The 25,700-nt window shown below is 39.6% G+C and overlaps 1 protein-coding gene across 9 annotated transcripts in view; it reads left to right on the top strand.

Annotated features, from left to right (window-relative positions):
* myo5aa (myosin VAa) overlaps window positions 1-25,700 on the top strand; it is a 63,258-nt gene that overhangs the window by 3,746 nt on the left and 33,812 nt on the right. For 4 of the 9 annotated variants that reach the window (XM_026172507.1, XM_026172518.1, XM_026172536.1 and 1 more), the window contains exons 1-9: window positions 2,900-3,220; window positions 12,510-12,620; window positions 15,028-15,199; window positions 15,622-15,766; window positions 17,293-17,449; window positions 20,409-20,552; window positions 22,166-22,247; window positions 25,198-25,305; window positions 25,400-25,506. In XM_026172507.1, coding sequence (XP_026028292.1) covers window positions 3,188-3,220; window positions 12,510-12,620; window positions 15,028-15,199; window positions 15,622-15,766; window positions 17,293-17,449; window positions 20,409-20,552; window positions 22,166-22,247; window positions 25,198-25,305; window positions 25,400-25,506 — 1,059 coding nt within the window. In that variant the 5' untranslated portion in view covers window positions 2,900-3,187. Of the gene's footprint in view, window positions 1-2,898; window positions 3,221-12,509; window positions 12,621-15,027; window positions 15,200-15,621; window positions 15,767-17,292; window positions 17,450-20,408; window positions 20,553-22,165; window positions 22,248-25,197; window positions 25,306-25,399; window positions 25,507-25,700 lie in introns of those variants that run through there. The other 5 variants (XM_026172555.1, XM_026172545.1, XM_026172499.1 and 2 more) reach the window with 4 other exon arrangements.

The following is a 25,700-nucleotide window of genomic DNA, read 5'->3' as shown; positions in this document are numbered from 1 at the left end:
TGTTAGAGAGCTGAACATGGTTAGACTTTTCTTACCATGCATTGTTGCATATAATGCAATAAGAAGCTCAATAAGCAAAATTTTAAAAAAGCACTCAGTAAGGAACAATCTAAATAAAATACAAAAGAAAGTCATGTAAAAAGGTCAGTGTAATACAACACAAAGTCTTTCTAAGTTGTGTTTATATGGGCTCGTTGAATGATCCAGCGTAAGATCCAGTTTTTCCTTTAATAGTAAAACATAGTAAAGGTTAAGTTGCAAAAACGGAGGAAAAGATAGGCATGCTAATAGTAGGTTAGGTCATTACTGCTATTATTTCTTGGTTGATTATGGTATCACACACAGGCACTAAAATATGTGATTATACTATGAGGCGGTTACAAAAAGATCTCTCTGTAGCTGATTAGAAAATTATTCCCACATGAGGTTTTCACAACGCTCAAATTAGTCTGCATATTGTATATTAATTACAGCACAGTATTTATTTATGCTTTTGTTCTTTTCTAAGATAATTTTTTTGGATAGTGAAGCAATGACAATATGAAAGTGGGGGAAGACGTACAGCAAAGGGCTGCGGGTTCATAATTCAAGCGTCAGTTAAAATGTAAATGTTTTCTACTGTAGGAACTTGCAGCGAGCTTTAAGGTAGTGTGTCAAACTGCAGGAACTGCAGGAACTGCCCGTTCTTCAGGGACATATCAGAACACAGTACTTGTTTCGCAGTAGGTATATCTGATCGGCCCTGAAAAGCTGCTGTGTGGGGCTTGACGCTGATTGGTTAAACCTATGCTAAAAGCAAAATGATCAACAATGTAAACAACAAGAATGAACAATAATGTCTCAGTTCCAGCAGTTGGTATAATTTTTTTTCATTTGTCAAAATAGTTGCAGAATTGTTACATTTAAATCACTGTTAAGGATTTATGTCATTTAAAAAGAAAATCAATTTCCCAATTTTTACATTTTTAGATTACTTATTATAGATTTTTAATCTTAACTGTTGAGTCACACTTAATTATATTGTTGTTGTTGAACTCAAGACTTGTAGTGGCTGGTTTTTAAATTTTATATTGATATTTTAATTGTAATTTATCCTTCGAGTCTGAAATATTGTTTACACTGAATGTTTTTGTAAGGGTTTTTGGAAGGCTGGCTTTAAAAAGGATATTTAACATAAATATTCTTCTTATTTCTATTATAATATTTATTATAGGGCACGTCAGACCTACCCAGCATTGCTGCAGTGGAAAGGTATTTAAAAAATGTCATATTTTTATTCTCTGTATTGTTTTTGTGATTGTCCAGCTTGTCTCACCTCTAAAAATTCTCACTGTCTCAATTGACATGGGTCCTAAGCTCAAAGAGCTGCAGGTTGTTTCAGCGAAAATGAGAGCTGTATGATACGAGATAACCTGTTGAGCAAGCTGCACATATGGCCACGTGCTAGTTAGTGAAGTCACACAGTGAGAGTAGTCAGGAGCAGATGATGGAAGGGAAAACACCTGCTGTTACATCACTGGTTGGGGTGTTGCCAGCATGTCTGACCTTTTCAACCCATTGACAGCCGTGCATTGTTGCACTTCTGCCATAACTGAATGATCATTTTGTCTCATTTATTCTGGTATCAAGACGCAGACTACCTAAGAGACCTAAAATGTGGACAAACCTTTTTTGAAAATATTATTTTATGACCTCAAGTCTAAGAATTAATTAATTTAGTGGAAAGAAAACCATTAGTTTGCATATTGTAGCTTGATATGCTGATATCCCTAACCCTTATGGCATTAGCCTGAACTGACCTAAACTTGGTATCAAAGTCTTTATTTCTTACATATGTTTATTACATTTTTGTCAATCTATGGAGAATTATAACTAGCAAACACGCTGCAGATGTTAGTTCGACAGAATATCGGTACCTTCATTTTGCTCTAGCCTGTTTCAGTGGTCTGAACATGGCAAGTCAGTGATTGTACAGGATATTAGAAAAAAAAAAAAAGTTCACCTGTTTAAAACACTAATTTCTTGCATAGAGTTGCCTGCAAATAAAAACAACAATAACAACAAAACAAGACAGCGCCACAACCTTTAGTTTTGGCTGCTTTTTTGTGCAGCTGTGTATTAGCCACCATGTTAGCTTGCAGTTTAGTGTGTTTGTCATTATGCACACTTTAGCTGCAAACAGGTGGCCCACAGTTTACTGAGAACCTAAAGTGATATGTTGGACTCCAGTTTAACATTGATGCAGATGACTTTCTGTTTCAGTTATTCACAGTACTGCAATACCATTGTGATACTATAGTGGTAGTATTGTATCGCAGTCTGTTGTGAGTTAGTGTAATTGCCACCCCTATTAAATGTGACATTTTTAATGATACGTTAGCATGCTCGTGTTACGAAACCCAGTTTGATTTAAAAAAACTTCACGAATAGTCAGATCTGTAGGTGTTTTTCCAACTCGTCAGGTGGCAGGTTTTATATTATTCAACGTCATGGGTTTATTTTTTCCCCTTTATCTGTAATTGAGAGCATGTGCATTCAGTTACTGCCATGACCTGGTTAAAGTAATTGCGCAATCATGTTGTACTCGTTCATGCATGAGGTCATTGCAATCCAAACCAAGATACATGGAAGTATTCTATGGCTGAATGTTCGTGAGTAAAATAGCGAGTCCTTTTAATGTGACTGTGTTGATGTATCATCTGATTTTGACCAGAAAGCATAAATAATGACCAGAATTCAATGGTGAAATAAATAATTACAGAATTTCAATATTGCTTTACGGGAAGATATTACGTTCCTTGAATAGGCTAGCTCCCTTCATGTATCATCCAGGTTCAGTTTTCATCTTTGCAGCTCCCGGCCTGCAGTTGTTTTTCAGAGCGGCTTGTGAGACGGTCCTGTTTACTCGCCGTCTGCCTCGTAGATCATGTGATCAATGAAGGAAGCTGAGATTTTTGTTGACAGACAGCTGGGAAGGCCAGTCGTCTGCCACGAGGCAAGGAAGTTTGGGGAACGTCGTTGAACGCCGCTTGTGTCTGCAGACACAATGGGAAGATTTCATCTGCCAGCGAGCTTTGGAGCTCACTGCTCGATCAGTTAGTGTCTGGTCTTGTGGCGCGTGTGGCTGGAGGCATCCACAAAACCATCAGAGTCACAGCATGAGCTAGAAGCTCGCTCAACAGTCAAAATGAACCGGGAGTTGGAGTATATGTTTCTGAAAGTAAGTTTTTGCTCCTTTTTAAGCTTTAAAGAAATTCCTCCCCTCTTGATTAAATAGTTGTGTCATTATTTTTTAAGGAGATGGATGCTTTTAATGATAAACTGGTGTTTCTCTTTATGTCATATAAAGAACCTTTCTATGCTGTGATTTTGAATTTGGTTTTATTACATTGCCTCTGTAATGGTGGCTGTGGAGCCCCAATCCTGACACGCCCTTTGAAATGGTTATGTCACTGAAATCAGAAGGACAGTAATAACTTCCACTTAGCAACAAATCAGATTTTAGCCTGTGCTGAGTTTTGTTATCAGAGTAACAGCAACATCTTTGTTACGGTTTGACGAAATTGAATCAGTGGAAGTAGCTTGTAGTTTTTCCTGCCTGTTTTGGATGCACATCTGGCTTTGCAGGCTTCAGTACAACTTTGTTGGTTGGATGGACCAGCAATATGTTCTTCTGGATAACTTATCTAGCACTGTCATTGCTATCACATAGATTTATTTGCTTTTTATTGACTATTTTAAATAACAGCTGGAACTGTCTTCCACTTACTCTGTTGGTGTGTTATGGTGTTGTAAATATAAGAGAGGACAATTGTGGGTCCCATTCTCTGCTCTTATATAGTGCAAAGAGGCAAACAACACTACTCCTACACTATGCCAAGAGTCAGCACTGGCCAAACTAATGTGATTAGATGCTGATCAGCGTCACAGCCTCTTAGTAAGAGATCTTGGGCAGTCAGTAGACGATTGGCACGCTAGTTGTGCCAATGGTCTAGTTGGGAGCGCAGACAATCAAGGTTCCTTCCTACCAAGCTCTCCAACAGCGCTGAAATCTCTCTAAATCTTGGCGTCATGCTGTGTCTGCCCAGCTGAGCAGAAAAACAGCAGATTCTCACATGAGTGGTATCATGTGATGAGGTTTCTGCAGTCTCCATTGACCGCTTTACTGAGAATATGTGAGCAAAACACTTTTTCGCATACCGCTGCGGCTGTCTGGAAGGTCGCCTTTGCCAGTCTGTGCTACAAAATATATTAAGGTTTTCATCCATTTCCGCTTGACTTACTTTTATGAGGTGCAGTGTACTTGTCTAAATTCCTTTTGCTCCTCTGTTCGGTCAAAAGAACAACCTTGTCTCAGTCACTAGACCGAGGAATAGATATTTTATTTGAAGACAGTTTAGCTGCGTGTTTGATGTTTCAGGTTGTTCAGCCATAATCCTTCTGAAATGAAAATTATGAGAATCTGAAATATAGTTTTGAAGTTTTTTGCTCTTTTTGTAGCAGGTAGATTACACCCAAAAACCAAATACCCAGAGAAATACAGTCATTTGGAAAATTGTAAATATCACAAAAATCAATAGATTTTCAGTTACATTTGCATGGGAAAAAAGTATAAATCATGAAGGGATTTTTCCTGGCTCCAAATAGGCAGTTAGGGGTGAACCTCTCATGATAAGCATGATTGATCCATAGATAGATAAAGAAGTAGGCTTGTGTTACCTTAGCAAGTCTATGGCTCCTTAATATTTCTGCCTGCAACTGCAGTATGCAGTAAATGTATCACTTTACTGAAGAGGACAAACCCAGCCATGCAGGCTCTCACTTTATGAGAAGGTGAGTTATAAGTGGCCAAAAGGTGCCCACTTCTAGAGCGAAAGCTCAGAGCTCCGTATTTGCATCTCTTTAATCTGTTGTTGACTCTGAGCAGAGAGTAAACACTTCTGATGGATGCCCCGCCCCATCGCCACATCCTTGCAACCCCAAAACGTTGCGCTTTACACACTCCCAGCTTCCTGATCTCTGTGACATTGAAAACCTCCAGTACACCTCCAGTTTCTGCATTAGCAGAAATTATTTAATACAGAGAGGCGTTGCAGTCGAATACGGAAGAGTTAAAGCTGAAATGACTTTCAGGACGTCTGCAGGTCTTCTGTGATAACATCAGTTCTGTCATATTCAAAAGGTACCACAATGGCTCCACAGTGTTTGGTGGAAGAGGTTTAATCTTCATCTCAGTAGTTTCTTACTTCTTTCATTTGTTGATTTTTAGATGCTAAGAGCACAAACTTTGGCCGTCATGTAAAGAAGTTGCGGTGTAATTGAGTGAAATACGATTAGCTGGTGTTAAGCCAGAGGTAGCCTAATCAGTTCCTGATCCTTTGTCTCAATTAAACCAGGATTAGCATCAGCTCAACTTGCAACTTCAAGACCTTTCCCTTCTGTTAATTGACCTGCTGACCCCTACTGTGTACTGAAAACCTTAAGTACAGGAAGAAATCATTTTTGAGATTAAAAATGCGTTACACAAACCCAATCCCAAGATTGTGCTATTTGACCCTTAAAAAGAACTAAAATACAGGATTTCTTCTTTTAAATCATTGTCTTCTGAATGTAGCCAATATGAAACAGCTGGAGCATCTGCTATGCTCTCCCCCCCGTATATATAAAGTATATATAGTGTCAGCTAAATTGTTGGTTTATGAGCCAATCATCAATGTTTGGAGCAGGGAAGAGAGCTAAAGCAACATCTTTTAGACGGCAGACGATATAAGAAGCTGCACCAAGACATAGTATGAGATAAATATGTTACTTTCATCCATGAAGTCATGCAAAGCTGCTCTAGTAGTCCATGTGGTATTCAATGAAACCTATACTACAAATCTATTTAAAAACAAAAGTAATTAAAATAAAGTTGACCCTGAGATACTTCCAGAGAAGTATCCTCTTCCACTTGGGGTAGCAACTCATTCCCATCTTGGAGTGGGCGCTCCACCCTGGGTGGGCTTTGCTCACTCTTAGATATAAGGCCTCAGTCATTTAGGAGGAGCTCAGAGTAGACCCTCCATAGCTCCACTTGTACTAGCTTGATTTATTATTTTCAGAGAGCGCTTAAAATGGGGAAGGTTCATTTTAGAAAAAGGTGTTATGTCTAAAAAAAGTGTTCCCTTCATATTTCATACTTACATTTGTATACATGGAAAATCTTCCTGCATGCCAAGGGTCAGGGGAATAAACCGCCAGTGGAGGTCATTTTGCTGCCTCCAAATTCACGAGAATCTATTTCACGGCAATTTGCTGCTTATTTGATTTTATTTTGATTCACTGACAGTCAAAGAATGACCGCCAGATCAGTGTATGGACGTATTATGCTCAATGGATCTGGAATCGAGCACAATATGTTCCCTTTAAACTGTTTTAATAAACAAGTCAGTGACTCTGTCTTTTCCTGAACTGTAAGAAAATAAACTGGATACGCCAGGATTAGTTTCAAATTAGAACAACAATGAGGGACAAATGGAAGTTAATGCTGCAATGTTTATGTGCTGGTTATACTGTGATATTGATAAGAGATGTTGTTTTCTCTTTAGGAGTGAACACATTTTAAATCGCCACACAGAAAACATTTCATCCTTGCTTTGCTGCGACCAAGCATGTGCTGCATGGACGTGTCTTGCATTCAGCATGTGGGGGGAAAGTAGAGACACTGTAGTCACATGATTGCTGATGTCACACATGCTCTGACGTCTTTGCTCCTTTATTGTCATGCCTCCCCTCATTGTCTGCCATCCCAGAAGACACCAGCCTAGCCTAACCAGCCTCCATCCATCCCTTCCACCATCCACCCGTGTCTCTCTGTCTGTCTTTGAGGCAGACAGTCGCTGCACCCCGACTCATCACATTTTTCTCTCCAGCATTTAGATGCTATTCTTTTCCAGCTTCTTTTTCACTGTGGACGATGATGTCCTTGAAACATGTAGATGTCTGTCAGTTTCTGTGTGTGATTGCGAGTGTGTGAGAGAGACTGCGTGGTTTCAACCTACATCTCTCCTCTATTTCCGAACCCAGGGGAATTTGTTGGACTATAAATATGATTCATTACCTCTGCAGCTGTACTACAGTGCTGTCTTTCCTTTCCCCCTCCATGTATGTCTGCTAATGTGCAAATTGGGAGCATATTTCAGTGTTAACTAATTCAGGATAATCGTGCCTCACACCTAGTGGTGTGTGAAACAAGTGCTCTGTGTGTGTGTGTGTGCTTTTTGTGACAATTACCAGGATCAGAAAGTGTGCAGCTTTGCCTCTGTGAGGTGTGATGATGCTCAGAACTTGCTGTTGCTATTTTTAGTCTCCATCCTCCTCCTCTTCTCCTCCTCCTTCTCGTTCTTTCTGCCTCTTTGTTGCCATGAGGCTGGCTGCTGGGATGGTCTAACACAGGGAGTGATGACATGTTGGAATGAGGAGGAAGATGGTAAAAGCCTATATTCACCTGCTTATAATTCCATCCAATCTGTCTCTCTTAATTCCTTTTAAGTAGCTTTATGTGTATAGAAATCATATATATTAACAACCACTTATGAGTGTTTTGTGTCTTATTTATCTGTGATTGCCATGCCAGTGGAAAATCCCTTCGCTCCTACTTTGAAATTTCAGTTGCTGCGAACCAAATAGACTCTGCAGAGAGTTTCTCATACTGCAGTTGAACAGGCTCCAACTCCACACTCATGGACTGCAGCTGGAAACGGTAGCCTTTGTTTGGGTCATCTGAAGATCCACTTTTACGCTGGAGGATCACTTTAACCAGAAATTTAATCAGGTGAACAACTGGTTTATGTACAGGTACGCCAAACTCACCAAGGCTGCAGAGGAGATGAGGCAGTTTGAGTCTGTTCACTGGATGAGGAACTCACTATAGAGCCAACGTATTGTTGCTCTGTTATTTGTTACCAGAGTATGCAGTGAGATATAGTTTTGCAAGTGACACAGAAAAAAAGAAATGCGTAAATTACATTCTCATTCAAATCCTGCTCATTGAATACAGCTAATTATCAAAGGACAGTGTTGGGTGGATGTTACTGAAAAACTTTGATTCTTATCTGTACCGGGGGCACTGGACTCTGTTTTTCTTGGATTAATATTTTTGATAAGAAAAAAAGACTTCAATGAGAGAAAATACAAAGGTTATGGGTTCAACAAGCCCTTGTTTATTTTCTAGAATAAAACTAGTCCATACTGAAAAACTTTTCATCATTTCCTCCTTTTTTTAAAATATTCTGTTTGGCTGATAGAAAACTTACATACACTATCCTCCCGAGATCCAGCCTATGCAGTATGCCCTCTTTTTATTCCCACTTTTTATTCCAACAAACTTTCCTCACAAGAAAGTTACAGCTGCCAACTTTAAAGCCACAACCAAACATATCGACCATGAGTTAATGATGGTGGTCGTTATCTGGCACAAAGCAAAATCTCTCTGAAGTTGGAAGGAAAATGGTGGAAAGCTTTTTATGCGTTTACATGAGCTGAGCATGGAGGAACAGTTTCTGCTGTACGGGCTGGTAGAGTAAGGCCAGTTTTCCAGCAGCTATGCCAATAACCTGACCTGTAATATTAAGATCACAATCTTTAACATGATTGTACAGCCTGTGCTGCTTTGAGAAGACTAAACGGAGAGAAAACACCAATATAAACATGAAAAGAACCTAAACCTTCATGAGTAAAAGCTTAAAAAGGACGTTTCATTTAAATCTACCTTCTTTCTTGTTTTAGGAGTTTTGTGCCGCTCAGTCAAACATGCTGTTTGATAAGTTTTTGCCTTGCAGAGTGGTGTTTATACTTGTCTTAGGCAGATGGTTGCCTCTCCGTGAGCCAGAGGTTTCTTTTTATAGTCTTTACCTTGCAGTATAAAGGTTTTGAGGCCACTGTTGTTGTGATTGTGTAAATAAACTGGATCAAAATGTCTGGAGAGAGCTTGGTAGGGGCCATTGGCATGTCGATGAATGTTGCTCTATTTCATGCTTTCATTTAAGAAAACATGCATTTGATCATGTCTGATTTTTTTCCAGTAATGAACATTAAAAGTGGCTCATCTGAAGCGACGTAGCAGAATTTACCAGCAGCCTCTCTAAAAATGATCTCAGCAGCCATCCCAAAAGAATGTCACTTTTACTAAAATTGTTCTGTTCTCTTGTAGAGAGTTATCTATTTATTTAATTTTGAATAAAATTACTGTAAATCCACTGGAATTCAAATAACAAAGTGTCTCTTATGAGAGATAAGGCAGGATGTTTGATGCTGCAGATGATAGCGAGCATCGGTGTCAGACAGTAATGTGGTTGAATCCTGTGGTTTGATCATTTGGGTGGTGTGTGAGAGCTTCTTCCTTTTAGCTGCTGTTTCATGTGTAACTCGGCACAGACGCATAGATGTGCAGTTTCTCCGTCTCTCATTGTCTTCAAACATACTGAATACAACAAACATAACACTTATTGTGTGATACATAAATTAGCTCATATTTGTAGATTTATCAGCTAGTACTGGCTTATCTAAGACATGCTGGTATTGCTATAAAGTAGGTGCTGGTGAGTAATTGCAGTACAGAAATGCAAAAGATATCCAACTTTAAAATGTCACAACACGGGGACTATAAGGCTGTAGAAGGCTACTGTAGAAGTAGCTGTTGTGCATTTTGCAGACTTTAAATGGTCATTTGCAGGCCTTTAAAAATCCAACTTTGGATCCACTGTCACAAAAGCATTTATATACTTCTTTTCTACTAATAGATTGCTGCTGCATATCCAGGCTTGGTGCTGTTTGGAGAACCAGTCCACATGAGAACTGTAATTTCTGAGACTGTAACGAATGTTAAAAATTGATCTGTTCACTTTATTGCGGCTAATTAGTCCCGTTTTTGTTTTTTTGTATTTTTGTTTTTTTTTCCTCTTTCAAATGGGCTTCCTGTGAAAAACCTTTGGGACTTGTGGGTCACTCTGAGGTAACGCATAACTTCCTCTCTACCATTCAGCAAGCAGCAGCACCCAGACAGAGTTGTGCACTCCCTGTGTGACATTGTGTTGCCTCTGCCTTTCTCTCCAAGTGTAGCACATTGTCAGACAACATTGCCGTTATCAAATTTGACCCTGCTACCCCCTTAGTTGGGCAAAGCTTTAAATATTTCCTATTTATTATCATTATTAACTCAGACATTTAAAAGATGGTATTCAGGACAGCCCTAGTAATTTCCACCTGGGGGATTCTGGGCTGAATCTGCCAATCATTGGTAGGTGCCATTGGTGGTTTAACCTCGTAGGCCACCTATACAAGTTCTAACTTCATCCCAGTAATTTTGTGTCCTGCACTGGTTCCCTTTTATATGGATGCCAAAACCTGGCAGTTTGGGTAACAACACTGCTTCAATGGAAGAGTTGACTTTTAAGAGTTTTAGTTTTTAACCTCTTGGGAACACAACTCTATTCGTTTTAATGTGATAGTATCCTATTTTTACACACCTTAAATATTCCCTATTTACTGTGTTCCATGCATATCTTTTTCTTTTTCTTTTTTTCAAATTTTCTTCATCCTCTAACTTACAAAGATGCTCGCTCATTTCTAAGTGCCATTCTCATTTTTCTTAAGTGCCACACTATACATAGCCTAAATATACAGGTCACAGTGTTTAGTGTTTCTGCACCAAAAGAGAGAGAGATAGGAATAATGTGCATAACCTGAGGACTTGATAGAGCTTCCATCCATCATCTATCCCTTTCTGTGTCTGGGCCATGGGGCAGCATTCTCAGCAGCGATGGCAGGCTCCCTCTCCCTGGCAATCTCATTCTTTTGGTCACTACCCAAGCTTGGGACCATGGGGTATGAGGGGAGGACTTGGATCGACCGATAAACCAATAGTTTTGTTTTCACAGTCAGCTCTGTCTTTACCAAAACTTACCAGTGCACCTGAGGTGGTTTGCAGACAATTGTGACGGGGCTGGAATGAGAATCAGCACTTTTTTACAGGTGAAAAAACCCCTAATTGGTTCACAAGGCTCTAAAATATTAAGACTCAACAGTTTCTCTGCTAAAGCTGCCATTTCACCCCCACCACTCTCATGCACTATGAAGGGAGGGTTCATGAGGATTTGTGTGACTATGAGGTCATGATTCAGATGATCGGTAGTGAAGCAGCAGACAAAATTAACCACTTATTCTCCCGTTATGCTCCTCTACAGTGAGGTCTTTGTCTTTTGCTTCTGTGAAATCGTCATGAGCAGTTTACGTAATGAAGGTTAAAAAAAATCCTTTAGGCCTGAGAGCGTTCCTGAAAGTTCAACAAGGATTTTTATCGTCATGTGCTCATTAGATGCTCTGGAAAAAATTGGCACTTTTAATATTTCTGTATTAAAAGTTATTCCTGTTCATTTTTCCCCTTTTGTAATGTTAAATATGCTGCATGGTTCTCCAGCTGACTCCTGTACAGTTGGGCTTCCTTGCATAAGTGTGGGCATGCGTCACCATTTATAAGCTAGTCTCTTCAGCCATGTGACCGGCAGCGTCCATCACTGTATTCTCACATTTCTGTGATCAGCTGATTGCCTCCGGTCACATGTATGTAAGGCCTGAAACACTTTTCTGGTGATGCCTGTGTGTTTGTGGGTTTGAAGTTATTATCATGCAAGATCCACTGCTGCTTTCTTTAGTCAGTATAAGCTAGTGTTTGTTCAGTTGTTTGTTTCTATAACTTAACTGACCATTAGGAGCTGAGTTCTCATGACTGTGAAACACAGAACCCAGTGTTTTCTCTGAGGTCACGGATATTAAAAGGATATATTGGATATATTAAAAAGGAGGCGTTTTAGTAAAACTGTCCTGTTGTCCTCCTCCATTTGAATTGAGCAGAAGGAAACCTAAGTGATTTGTGTTGGCATGGAGCATCAGGTGGAGTGGGTTTATCCAGAGATGTGAGAAAAGGGGAGATATGTCACTCAGTGAATCGGGAGTTCAAATTTATGGAAGAATTCTGCAACAGCGAAGATGGTTATATGTGTATAACTTCCAGGGAGGAGAAAAAACCTTATTTTGTAAAAAGGGCAGAAAGCATGGGTTGTTTTTGTTTGTTTGTTTCTTTTTAAATTACACATAGAAATGGCCCATAGGTATGAATGTGAGTGTAAATAGTTGTCTGTCTCTCTGTGTTAGCCCTGTGACAGACAGGCCACCTGTCCAGGGTGTACCCCACCTCTTGCCCTACAATAGCTGGGATAGGCTCCAGCACCCCCCGGCGACCCTGTGATAGATGGATGGATGGATAATTTCATTTAAAAATCATGGCTGGGAAAACGATAGAAATTTGGATGTCCATAGAAACGGTCCTGTGTTTAATACTATAAACGCAGCAGCATCTCTGCAGTTTTTATGCAAGTATTAAAGCACTTTATTGTGTACCTGATGTGAAATAACATGTCTGGTTTCTAACTTTATCTGTTTTTGTTTTTTGTGTGTGTTTTTCTGTGTCTCAGTGTGCTCGGGTTTGGATACCTGATGTAGAGGAGGTGTGGAAGTCTGCTGAGCTCACCAAGGACTACAAAAGTGGAGATGTCTCCCTGCAGCTCATGCTGGAAGATGGAAAGGTGAGGATGATAAGAAGAGGAGCAGGGTGGGGGAAGAAACAGCCTCTTCCTCTTTGTTTTTCCCCCCCTCTTCTTTCTCTTGGTTTTTCTGTCTCTCTGCAGGATTCCTTTATGGAGAGCGCTAATGATAAAACCAATAACCACTAATGAGATGTAGCAGAAGCAAAGATGCCCCGTGGAGCATTTTTAATGTATCTCAGTACATTTAATTTGTTGGCTTAGAATAAAAACAGCTACCAGCATGAAGCTATTCCTTACCATGAGGCACTCATTTAAATGAATGCCTGATAGTGGCTGAACCATTTACTATATTGCCCGTAGTGATTTAAGATTTATGCAGTCATATTTAAAAACACAGACTATTAACAAATCGAAAGAAACACCAACATAAAGTGTCTCGAGTGTGTTGAGCCTCTGCTTCCTATCAGAACAGCTTCAACACATCTTAGTATCGATTCTCCAAGTCTGTGGAGATGAAGCATCATTCATCCAAAAGATGCTCCAAAATTTGTTGTTTTTATGATGGGCATGAAGAATAGGATAAAGGTTTTGTTCTGTTTAGCTTCTCAGCTGCTTAATATCGCTAAAACTTCAAACATTTAAAATTAAATTTGTTGAAAAGTGCCAAAGAACAATCAACAGATTTTGGGTGTCAGTAAAGGTCAGATGGAGGGAGGTTCATGAGGTTTTTTCCTTTTTGTTCAAGCTAAATGTCACAAACTACCTATCCCTGGGCTTTACGCTGCCATAAAAGTAGTAACAATCCAGGTTAGCCAAGGTTACTATAGCTGAGTAAAAATAAATTAAAAATGAAAATAGGTGCAAAAACCTCTTTCAGTAAAATGAAATAACTCAATTCAAAGCCAGACTTAGAAAAAATATAAAAATAAGATAAATGTATAGAAGACGTCTTCTGTCTGATGAGGCAGATGTTGTTGTTTTTGAGTCACATACCCTCCTTATACCCTCCAAATTAACTAATTAACAAGACTAAAGTCGACACTAAAACAAAGCATTTTCAAAAAAACCCCAAAAAATTAAATGAGCAAATCCACTCAAACCGAAACTAATTTTTTTTTTCTTCCAAAAAGCAATTAAAATATGCAAAATGATAAGAATTCTGATTTTGATTAAATTGAATAGTTATACAGCTTTGGTGCAATATGCTCATGTGTGTTAGATGACCTCTGCTGATCATAATAATTCAATTATTCTGTGAAAGATGTAGCTAATCTGTCTCAATCTTGATATTGTTTTCCTGAAGATTTCCTCTTACCGAACCAAATATCCTTATCAGACAAGTATCTGAAATACAGTACATCCATCTCACAAAGATATAAAAGGAGCGAGCAGCAGAAGCTTTCACACAGAAAGAGGGGAGCGAAAATGAAAACAACATTTATACTCTCAAGCTTTGAGCGGTGGAAAATCAGTAGCCTGTCTCATGACATTTCTGAGAACGTGGATATGAAATAGTGTTCAAATACCCTGTTAGCGTGGACCTCTGTTAGTGGTTATATAAATGATCTGATCTCTTCAGAAAGCCCCAGACAGAAAACAGCAGCATGGAAACAGTTTAAAGATAAAATCTCTGAGTGGATTTTATTGCAGGACTTAATTTAGTTTGATGTTAGCAAAGCAGATCTTTTCTCCTTTTAGCAGTGGGTTAAAAAACATGTTCTCTTCTCATCATTTGATCAGTGGGCATAGTGAGTTTAATGGTGACATTGTATTGTATAGAACCAAATAATCTACTTGGCTGGTAGTTCCTTATTATGGTTAGAAACAGCACATTTAAGTGCTGTAAATCTTGTAATATAGCTTATATCGCTCGAGTCCCTTCATTTTTTTTTAGTCCTAGTCGAATATTTGTGTCTTCGTTTTTTTAACTGAACCCAGACGTCCAAATGAGGTTGTCTGGACTCAGAGTTTGGATGACAAGCTTTTGACGAGTCATTGGTGAGACAGGGTAGAGCTGACATACCTCCACATCAAAAGAAGCCAGTCGAAGTGGTTCAGGCATCTGACTAGGATTCCTCCCGGGTGAGTTGTTTGGGTCATGTCCAACCGGGAGGAGACCTCTGGGCAGACCCAGGACACACTGGAGGGATGTTGCAGCTCTGCTGGGCTGGAAACATTGCGGTATCCCTCCATAACAGGTGGAAATGGTAGCTGGAGAGAAGTAGGTTTGGGCATCACTGCCCCTGTGACCTGGACCTTGGTGACGAGTAGAAGATGGGTGAATGTTTTTCTGCAAGTTCTAACAAATCTAAAGTCTCATTTTAATATTTTAACCCAGGATTTTGTACCAATCCACCATCTTTTAATAAAACGAATACCTTGTTGTGCCATATTTTGAATAATGTGCTGTTTCTTGATTAAGTCCTGTTCTTGTGGTCATCCTCAGAACATTGAGCACAAGCTGGACCCTAAGACAAAAAACCTGCCTTACCTGCGAAATCCTGACATTTTGGTGGGCGAGAATGACCTCACAGCGCTCAGCTACCTCCACGAGCCAGCAGTGCTGCACAACCTCAAAGTCCGCTTCATCGACTCGAAGCTTATCTACACTTACTGCGGTAAGCAGGTGCTTCGTCTATCAAAGATGCCAGACTGTATGTTTGCAAGTTTAAAATTACAGCGTTAAGTAATGGTGTCATTGAAGGGATAAATATTGAATTGTCACAGAGTTCCTTTTTAAAGCTGAAAGTAATATAAGCTTTATTTCTCAGCTTATTTTAATCACCTTAATAATGGAAGATTTATTAATTTAAATAAACAAGCTTTGTCTGCCTTCAGCATTTTAGCTACTTTATTCCATTATCCTCACTGATAAACTCAAGACATGTTTTCTATTATTGTAAGACAAATTCAGTTCACATGAGATAAAAAGATAATTAACTATATTAATCATTTATCATCATAACAGCATAATTCCTCTTTATGTGGTCTTGCTGCTGTTCAGCTCATTCTTCCGTTTTTTTTTCTCCTCGCGTCGTAGGAATCGTGCTTGTGGCCATTAACCCGTACGAGACGCTGCCCATCTATGGAACAGATATCATCAACGCCTACAGCGGTCAGAACATGGGCGACATGGACCCACATATCTTCGCTGTAGCAGAGGAAGCTTACAAGCAGATGGCCAGGTTTGTCTGAGCATGTGTGTGTTACCTGAGCAGGCTTGGTTGAAGTCTCCCTGTTGCTCAGCCCTGCCTCTCTCATTAGAGTTTGTAGGTCAAAGCGGAGCCAGAAATAGCCACACGGTGGTCTCACTGACTCTCCCTCTCTTATTTTAATCACATGCGTAGCCCACAAAGACTCTCTGCAGGAGCCAACTAGTAGATCTTTGCACTCTCCTGGTGGGGGCTCATATCATTAACACATTGAATATTGACAGGATGTTGCACTAAGTTTACTCAGACCACAGGGCAGTGAAGGAGGGCCAGAGGCAGCAGCCACAAACATGTCCACTATCTCATGGTTGCAATCCTCTTTATATTATAATCATTAAATAATCATATGTTTATTGTAAACTAGGGTAAGTCTGTAGGTTAGTATTCTATTCAAGTTCTTATTCAAGTGAAATTTGCACAAAGCTTCAGAGTCCTAACTGATGCAATATGTTTGAGACTGATTGAAGTGAAACTAAATGTATGTAAACTCAAATCAGAGTGAAATTAAACTTCCCTTAAAGCCTGCAAAAAGGATAAACGGTGGCTGGAGGTGGAGTAGGATCTGCAACTGGAACTACAGAAGAAAGGTGATGCCTTAGGAAGTAGCAGTATGTAAGGATTATGTCTCATGCATAGAACAAGGAAAGTGACCTGCAGATACATTAAAGTGTACAGACCTGCGATGCTTGTTCTGTCAGCAGGCTGAAAAAGTATTGATGATGATAGCATGTGACACTTCCTATCTGGCTCCTGAAATTGTGTGTGTCACACTTTTAATTATGAAACTATATTTAATTTGGACTGAAAGCTGTAGCAATTTGCATCCAACTGTTTCCATTCTCTTAATTACACTGGTCTGCAAAAAAGAAATCAGCTGCATGGGATATTTTTGGTAAATTTGATGATTTTTAGGGTGCTGAATCCAAAAATGATCTCCATTTCCCTCCGTCATGTATTTTATTACAATTAACTATGCATAATTTTTCTTATAATTGAACAAAGAAGTAAAAAACCGATTCCTTTGTGATTATGTTTAACACTACATTTACTATTTTTGTCTGTGAAACCTTTTCTTCTTCTCTTCGATGCTCCTCTGAACACACTTTTGCTTCATTTCACTTGATTCTTGCTCTTAGAAATATTAAATTAATGTGAGAAATCATTATTGGATATGTTTTTTTTGACTCAAGTATAAGATACCCGATTTCAGTTTAAAAAGGGAATTGTATGCTTAATTAAACTAAAAATATGAGTTTTGCAAGAAAACCTGGAAAAATGGAATTTAAAAAATATTTCCTGGTTTCAGTGAGTAAAAATCTGAAACAGTCAAAAAATCCTGTGCAGTTATTTGGTTGCAGACCTGTGTTATCGTTTCATTTAGTGACATAAAAAAAACATCCATATGATCCCAACACTATATTGTAATCTACAAACTGTACTTTATCAGCATCGTTATGCATGAACTATAAAGGCTGTTTTGTTTCGTTTTTTAATTTCAGGGATGAGAGGAACCAGTCGATTATTGTAAGCGGGGAGTCTGGTGCAGGAAAGACGGTGTCAGCCAAATACGCCATGAGATACTTTGCTACGGTCAGCGGCTCAGCCAGTGAGGCCAATGTGGAGGAGAAAGTCTTGGCTTCCAACCCCATCATGGAGGTGAGGACTCGATCCTGATCGTTCACCTGTTTTCTATTTAATTAAATTCACTTTTGTTTATATAGTGGTGGTTCACAACACCAGTCATTTGACAGCATTTTACCGTGTAAGGTGAGGACTTTGTAATAGTAAGAAAATAAACACCATGATCAGATGATCCTTTGGGAGCAAGCACTTGGAGATGATGGGGAAGAAGAACTACTTAGACTTTGTTAAATAACTTAAACGTGACCTTGTCTAACCTGTATACTTAAAATTACAGATCAAAACACACGTTGTGCTTCGGCACTACAGTCTTACAAAGTTTAAGTTTATCGTTGGAAGCTAGGTTCCTTCTCCTTCATAACAAGAATTTTCCTGTTTAGATTATTCGAATCTTTGTCTCTCCAAAACTTTTTTTTTTTTTTCAGGGATTAAAATTTTCCTTCAGATTGTTGTTGTCTGTCTGTGTTTCTACTGCAGTGAAGACCTGTGAAGCTTAGGCAAATTAGTCCTGACAGCTGTTTTTACGCACGTAACAGCCAGGTTGTATCTCGGCTGTCTGCGTCTGTCTTTTCTTTTCAGTCTGCATCAGAGCTTCAGGGCAGTGCGATGGCCGCACTTACACACATCAAGCATTGACAGCAGACTGGAAGAAGCCTTCTCTTCATTTAGAAAAAGCACCTTCCCTTGGGTATATGTGGAGATATGAATATGGTGTATTTATTAGTGATTTGTATCTATTTTATATGAATCACAAAAATAGTGTTTTATTTCTCTTATTTACTACTTCTTATATACTGTTCATTCACTTTCTTCCTCGGTCACCCACAGCCGTTTGTTGTCCCATTCTCTTTCACTCTCTTTGAACAGTAAGTTTAAAGCTGCCATCATTTTCCAATTTCAATTTTTACTTTTCATCTGTTTGTAATTTAAATGGTTGTCTTCAGCTGTAAGCCTCACCCAAACGTTTTTCTGGGCTACTTCCCAGAGTAGGTACGTCTTTCTCCCCTGAAAAAAGTCTTAGACAGAAGTCCTGTCAGGGAGGTTTTCACTGTGGTCACGCAAAAAAGAAAAATCCTCTTGTGGAAATTGTGGTGGAAAAGGGCCTCTCCTCTTCCTTGCTTTCATTCTTACTCGTCTTTACACACTATTTTGTTCTGTTTCTTCACCAGACTGTGGCCTCAGGCTGCTCTGTGCTGTGATAACACAGGTTTTATCCTTAAGTGTGCTTGTTTGTGTATTTGTTCCCATGGACTCATAAGTCCAGGAAGGTTGCAGAGCTCTTTTCTGCCCCTTATGCCACTCCTTTAACCCACCCCTTCCCCCACCTTATCCGTTCTTTCCTACCCGTCTGCTAACATCACTCTCCTCGACCACTGCTGCTCTCCCCTTCAGCCAATCAGGAACAGGCTGACAGAATGAATAGAGAGCTTTCTTCCTTTGCTGCGGTGATGTCACTTCAGCCTGGATGCAGAGTAGATTGTTGCATCGATTTCACAGAACCTGTGTGTGTTTGTTTGTGTTCGTGACAGAGGGAGAGTGTTTGAACGAGGTGTTTGTACGTGTTGGCTGATGCAGGCAGAAATTGGAATACCTGCTCTGATAAAAGTCCCTCTGTCTGCAGTGAAAGACTGTGTTTGACCTTAATTCAACAAGAACCCACAATTTAACTACATTTAACGGAGCTGGTTCTTAACTTTGTTTTGTCTCTGGGCAGCTTCAATGGTCTATTTACATCAATATGGCTGATTGAGAGCTTGATGTACTGTTTTGGTTTTAGAGTAAGATGAACATAATACAGAAACTTTGGTCTTTATGTGCAAGTTGTACATCAGCCTTTAGGATGAGAGAACTGACGTCGCCAGCAGTCAGATAGAGCCAGCTTAGCTGTTTCCTATCAGAAGGTAACAAAACCTGCCTACTGATTAACACCTGGTACAACTCATTGTGGCGTTATGGGGTAAAAAAAGAAAAGCAATATCAGTCAAAAGAAAAGAAGAGTTTAGATGCAAGAGCCTCTAAAAGCCGCCTCTGTGAAAACCTAGAAAATGTGTGTGCTAAATCCCACGCTGAGCCTCCTCCAAAACATGGTTTCCTGGCAGAAACCTCTCAAAGTCACTTCTGTTCATCACAAAAAAAGCTACATGTCCACAACACCACCAATCAGAAGACGCAAATCAGATCATCAACTCTGTAACATTCAGACGGATCAGTTCGCTGACACTGTCACAGTAATGTTGTTTTCCAGCTTCAGACATTACTTTGTACCTTAACTTACTTGACATGACAGCAGTTGCTTTTTTTTGGAGTTATATGTGCACAACTGTAGAAAAGTGTCATTTAGCCTTTTAAGCCTAACACTATTTTTTAATGTACATATTTTCACCAGAATGTCATCTAAATGGAGTCATCTGCAGAACTGTGAGGCCAAAATGAAAACCTGAAAGAAGCTGTCAACAAGAGACACATAGGAGATGATGATGATAATAATAATACACCAGTTGTCAGCTTTTTGTGGAAATTGCTAGATAGTACCTCCTTTCCGATGATCACAAATATGTTGCAATACATAATTAATCAGGGATCAACATTCAGCCCTTACTGTACTTACTGGCCTCTTTAGTAATGATGCTGCGCTTAGGAACCATCAAAAGTGGTGGAGGATGCAGTTTTATAACAGGTATACTTTGCATCTAGTACTGGGTTCTCCAGGTTGTAAGATAAATGTGTTTTTTCCTGTTTTAACCACAGTAAAAATGACCGTTCACTCTGCTGTATATTTTCTTTTCTTGTGTTTCCTTGCTGCTCTAATATCTACCCAGTCAAACTCTGAGCACATGATTGGGGTTCTTCCACTATCCAAATGCACAGACTCTTTGCATTTACAGTGCACGGACCAGTTGTGGTTATCTGCATAGCCTCTCCTAAAGACGCACTTTGTGATGATTGTTGGTTGTGTCTGTCTTCTCTTACCCAGGCCATCGGAAATGCAAAGACCACCAGAAATGACAACAGCAGTCGCTTTGGGAAATACATCGAGATCGGCTTTGACAACCGTTACCGTATCATCGGTGCCAACATGAGAACATATCTGCTGGAGAAATCGCGAGTGGTATTTCAGGTGAGTGCACAAGATAAGCCTATGCTGTGTTTGTTGTTCTGTGTACTGATTCGTTCCCTCATTACGTTTTTTTTCAGCAGTCACAAATTAATGCTCAAAAGTTAACCTTTAGACATTTTCAGTTTCTACTCTGAATTTCCTGAATGTTTTTGAGCATCACTTTTGCTTTGTTCTGCGTGAGCATCTTGTCGTTAGCTTGCTTCCTTAATATTAGGGGTGCTTTGGGGAAAAGCTTGTTGTCGGCCTTTACAGCATTATAATGAAAGCTGTTGCCCTGCTAGAGTTACAGCAACATTCTTCAGGTCATTCATAAGAAAACTGCACTGGCAGTAAAAAAGTCAGGCCCTTCAAAAAAACTCACTGGAAGGATTTTAATAATATCATCACTTGAGTAGTAAAGTCTCAATCATTGATCCTACAGCTTATGTAACATTAACCCTGCTGTAGTGATACAATGGGTAGACTGTGAAATGCTGTTACACAGGAGGATGGTACTCTTTGTAATGCAGTCACTCCTCAGCAGCTTGTGCTACGTAACATCATTAGTGGGGATCATGAAAAACTTGCCCTGTAAGTACAGAATAGGTATGCAACAATCATTTCCTCCTTCACAAAGACAAAGGAAACCAAGTAAACCCGTCCCTTTACTGCTCATCTGTCACACTGGGTGACAGCACGGCACTCCTTTCCTCCTTTCCTATTCCTTCCATCTCTTTGTCTGGGCTGGCTGACCACTGGGTTTGGAAACTGTGGAGTCCGATCAGATGAGCAGTGACCTTGCGCACAAAAGTCAAATCAGTTTTGTGTGAAGTTGACTTTTGTTGTGTATGTAAGCTTTGTAAGTTTGATGTTCATGGCAAAATCACAGTGCACACAGTGTAAGTGGTCTGAATTAAACTTCCAGACCACTTTTCACAAAATTCAAAATAGCAGCCATACTGGAACCTGTCTCAACATACCCGAGCAGATGATCCTGGACTAGAGATTGGCCAGCTCATTTCAAATAAGGATTTCATTTCATTTTCAGGGAAATACTTCATAATACCTCATAAAAGTTTACTGAATACTGTCTTTAAATATTCTATAAATAGAGTTTTTCTCTTATATAAGCTGTTATCTTTCTTTCTTATATATTTAGTGGGTGTGTTTTCTTACTGGAGAAACCTGTAGGGTGGCATCTAGATGATAAAAGAACAAGGACATTTATTGCCTGGAAAAAGAAACATTTTCTCTCTCTCTATCTCACTCACTCACTTTCCCTCTCTCTCACATGCGCGCGCACACACACACACACACACACACACACACACACACACACAGTTATTATAGACAATGCTACTGAGGAATGAGGATGTTGGCAGAGAAACGTGATTACGTTCCTCACATTTGTCAAACTGTCAAACTGTATAATTGTAAAGCAGTATGTAAAGAAACAAGCAGCTGATTTTTCTTGTCCCATGAATGTTAGCTGTAAAAAAGTAAAAAAAAAAACATATCTGAATGATGATTAACTAATTTAGTGAACATTAATATTAAACCATTTTATTCATTATTAATTAAGAAATATAATATCTTATTGATTAATCAGATATGATCTTTCTGCTTTCTTCCAGGCGGACGAGGAGAGAAATTATCATATCTTCTATCAGCTTTGTGCATCTGCACATCTGCCTGAGTTCAAGGCTCTGAAGCTAAGTAAGTCGGTCAGATACACGTTACACACACACACACACACACACACACACACACACACACACACACACACACACACACACACACACACACACACACACGTATATGTATATACATATATGTACTGTATACTGACAATGGAATTAAATACAAAAGCTCTAGCTGTAGAAGTGCTAAATTCATTTGCAGCACCTGAACACACATGGCTATTAATGAAATGCTTTAGAGGTTCAGACTTTATAAAAGTTGCCATCATGGTCTCACTCATTTTGAGAGCGCCAAACCAATGACCTGTATGAAAGATGGATGTATACAGGCCAAGAAGTATAGAAAGCTGTTGGTTTGCACTATACATTTTGGAGCCTCAACATCAGCATTTAACAATGTCAGTGTTTTTAAAGCCAGAAGGTTCCTAATTTAGACAAGAGGTTAGAGTGCTAATTTGCGAGCTAATGCTAGCTAGCTTGATTAGCAAGCTCATGAGCTGCATGAACTGCATGCAGTCACATAAATATATGCAAAGTAGTGCCAAGCAATAGAGTATTAAAAAAACAAGAATTTCACCAAAATGGAAACACAAACTTCTTGGATGGTCTGTATCACAAATCAAACCGTATTATTAGACAGACTGTGCCATTAAAAGCCCCAAAAGGCACCAATAGCACAAACAGAGAAGAGAAATCCAGTCCACTGTTCAGCCAGCACAGCTGAGGCCTAGAAGACAGCCAGGGGATACAGGAGTCTTGTGTTGTACATTTGCCAATCAAAGTGGCCACACCTCTTAATTAAATATAAATAAATAAATAAATCGCTCGCTGAAGGGGGAGACTATCCATAGAGACCGCAACTGTTTTCGTACCAGGGTGTAAGCATGTTTTTAAATGCTTTAATGTGGGGCAATTTAATATGGACGTCTGTGGGGATAAACTCACTTTTTAAAGCAGCCTTGAAGTGGAGGAAGCAGAGGAAATGCAGTTTATGGCACTTCAACGCTTCAGTGCTATTTTTTTTTTTTTTTCCAGCCCCAGAGGTTGTTACTTGTTTAGACCTCATGAAAAAAAACATTAAGTGCCACATAAGAGTGATCTTTTTCTTTTTCACTTCAATTTTAGGTGCAAATAGATTTCACAAGCAGTCCAGACCTCTAATATGAGTCATGCTGGTGGTGGCATCGGACTCCTGTAAATATGTTACAGAACAGAAAACTAGGAGAGGCAAAAAAAACGCTCCCTGTTCTAAGCACCGATCACCAGATGAGCACGTGCCTACACAGCTGGGATTCAACCCCAGACTACTCACTTCCTCCTCTGACCCTTTCAGCACATATACTACATTCTACTTGTAATCTGATGATGCCTAAAAAAGATCTTATGTTAGACAAAGTCATCATTTAAAAACGAGGCAAGAGGAGGCAAGTGCATAATTTACAATATGCTGAAAGGTTATGGGTTTTTTTGTTTTTTGTTTTTTGTTTAAGGCTACGAAAGACCAGCTGTAACTAGAACTAACTTCCTTCCTCATTCGTCTGTTATATTTTTGTGAATGAAACTTACCCACAAATGGAACATAATGGTTAGACTTTCACTTTATGCTGTAAAGTGAAAGCATTTCATTAAAATGACTTAACAGACAGGGGGAATTTCCTTTCCCAAGTGTATTTATTTTTTCGGCTTGTGAGTCACTCTTGCTGTAGACAGTATGCCAGAACGGTGAAATCCATTGGCTCAAGAAGTCACTGACTTTGTAATGAGCAATAAAAATTAGGCTTAGATTGAAATTGCTTCTTGATTTTTATGTGTTTTAGAGCATTAAAAAAAAAATGAAACGACAAATGCAAAGCATCCTGCCCAAAGATCTAGATCTCGTTTAGATATATAGGTTCAGGTTAGTGTAATGGTCTGGCACTAGTATGATTGGACAAGCAGTTGATGAGATGAGTGAAACACACATAGATGGACAGTCAGAGATTTCTCTAAATTATTAGTAAGATATCAGCTTAGATGCATCAGGCAAAGTTCCTGCTGTAGGAACTGAACTGTGACTCATTGATTCTCTGGTTCATCAGGCTCCCTTATAGAGCGCTCCCACTGTGGACCTGCACCTGCTCATCCTAGTCATGGACACACACTCTCTGCTGGCACCGCCATTTACTGCCACTCACTTGGCACTCTTTCTATCTCCTACACACACACACACACACACACACACACACACACACACACACACACACACACACACGCAGCTGCTGTCTTTTCCTCTCCTGCTAACTTCCTGGCTCAGTTAATGGAGTGGTTGTCACAGTCATGTCACTGACTCTTGTTGCCAGGCAACAGACCATGCCCTAATTCGGTGTTAAGTGTGTATAAAGAAACCGATTGTAAGAAAGTTGGGCTCATACGCAGAAGAAGCGTTCTTGATTTTGTTTATTTCTGAGAACTGAGAGTTTTCCACGTTATCAGTCTCCTGAGCTGACAGTGAACAAACACCCAGCATCACTCTGAGTGAGTCAGTGTCACAGAATAAAAACAGATTATGATCATTTCTACCTAAACTCAGGAAGATACAGTGAATAAGTTGTTAATAACAATGAAACAAAAACAGAAAACTTCAGCTCAGCAGAATATGACGTATTACCTTAAATAGAGACCAGGGCCTTTAGAAAGTAGAAGTAGTAGGGCCTGTAGAAAATCTTCTGAAATCTGACCATGAGATTCGTTTGATGACCACAATTTTGTGTCCTTGTTTTATTTGATCCTTCAGTTCAGCAAACCAGGATTGCAGCTCTGGTTAGTTGCAAGGTTGCACGTTGAGTTCATTCTGGACACAATGTCGCAGCATATGATTGTAATACACACCTTCCTAGTTAGTGGCTGAGGTTTTAGTAGCACACGTGTCCAAGTAGCACAATGTAAGACTCACTGTTCCATGTTTGCCCCTCTGTGTCTCTATTCAGGCAGTGCAAATGACTTCCTGTACACGAGGCAGGGCCGCAGCCCCGTTATCGACGGAGTGGATGACACCAAGGAGCTTTGCACCACACGCAATGCTTTTTCCTTGCTGGGTAACTCACACACCTAAAAAATACACGCAGGTTGAAATCTGTATGGAAAAAATGGAAGTAAAAACCTAGGGATGTGTTTGTGTGTCCTCTGCAGGTATTAATGAGTCCTATCAGATGGGTTTGTTCCAGGTTTTGGCTGCCATTCTTCATCTGGGAAATGTGGAGATTAAGGACAGAGATGCAGACAGCAGCGTTATTCCTGTGAGGATACTCTTCATACTGCATAAAGAAAAGGGGGAGCGTATCACTGGGCTGTTGCATAAATAAGTGTCGTAATTAGGAGGGACTTTCTCAGTTCAGCTCCACTTTAGATCAAAGTGGACTGTATGTGGCCCTTGATGTAAAATGAGTTTTGCATCCCTGATCAAACTTAATGATGTAGGTCATTCCTTAAA

Source organism: Astatotilapia calliptera, chromosome 1 (assembly GCF_900246225.1).
Source record: "Astatotilapia calliptera chromosome 1, fAstCal1.2, whole genome shotgun sequence".
NCBI classification, from domain to species: Eukaryota; Metazoa; Chordata; class Actinopteri; order Cichliformes; family Cichlidae; genus Astatotilapia; species Astatotilapia calliptera.
The sequence above is the reverse complement of the archived record's forward strand: the minus strand, read 5'-3'. Positions and strand labels throughout refer to the sequence as shown.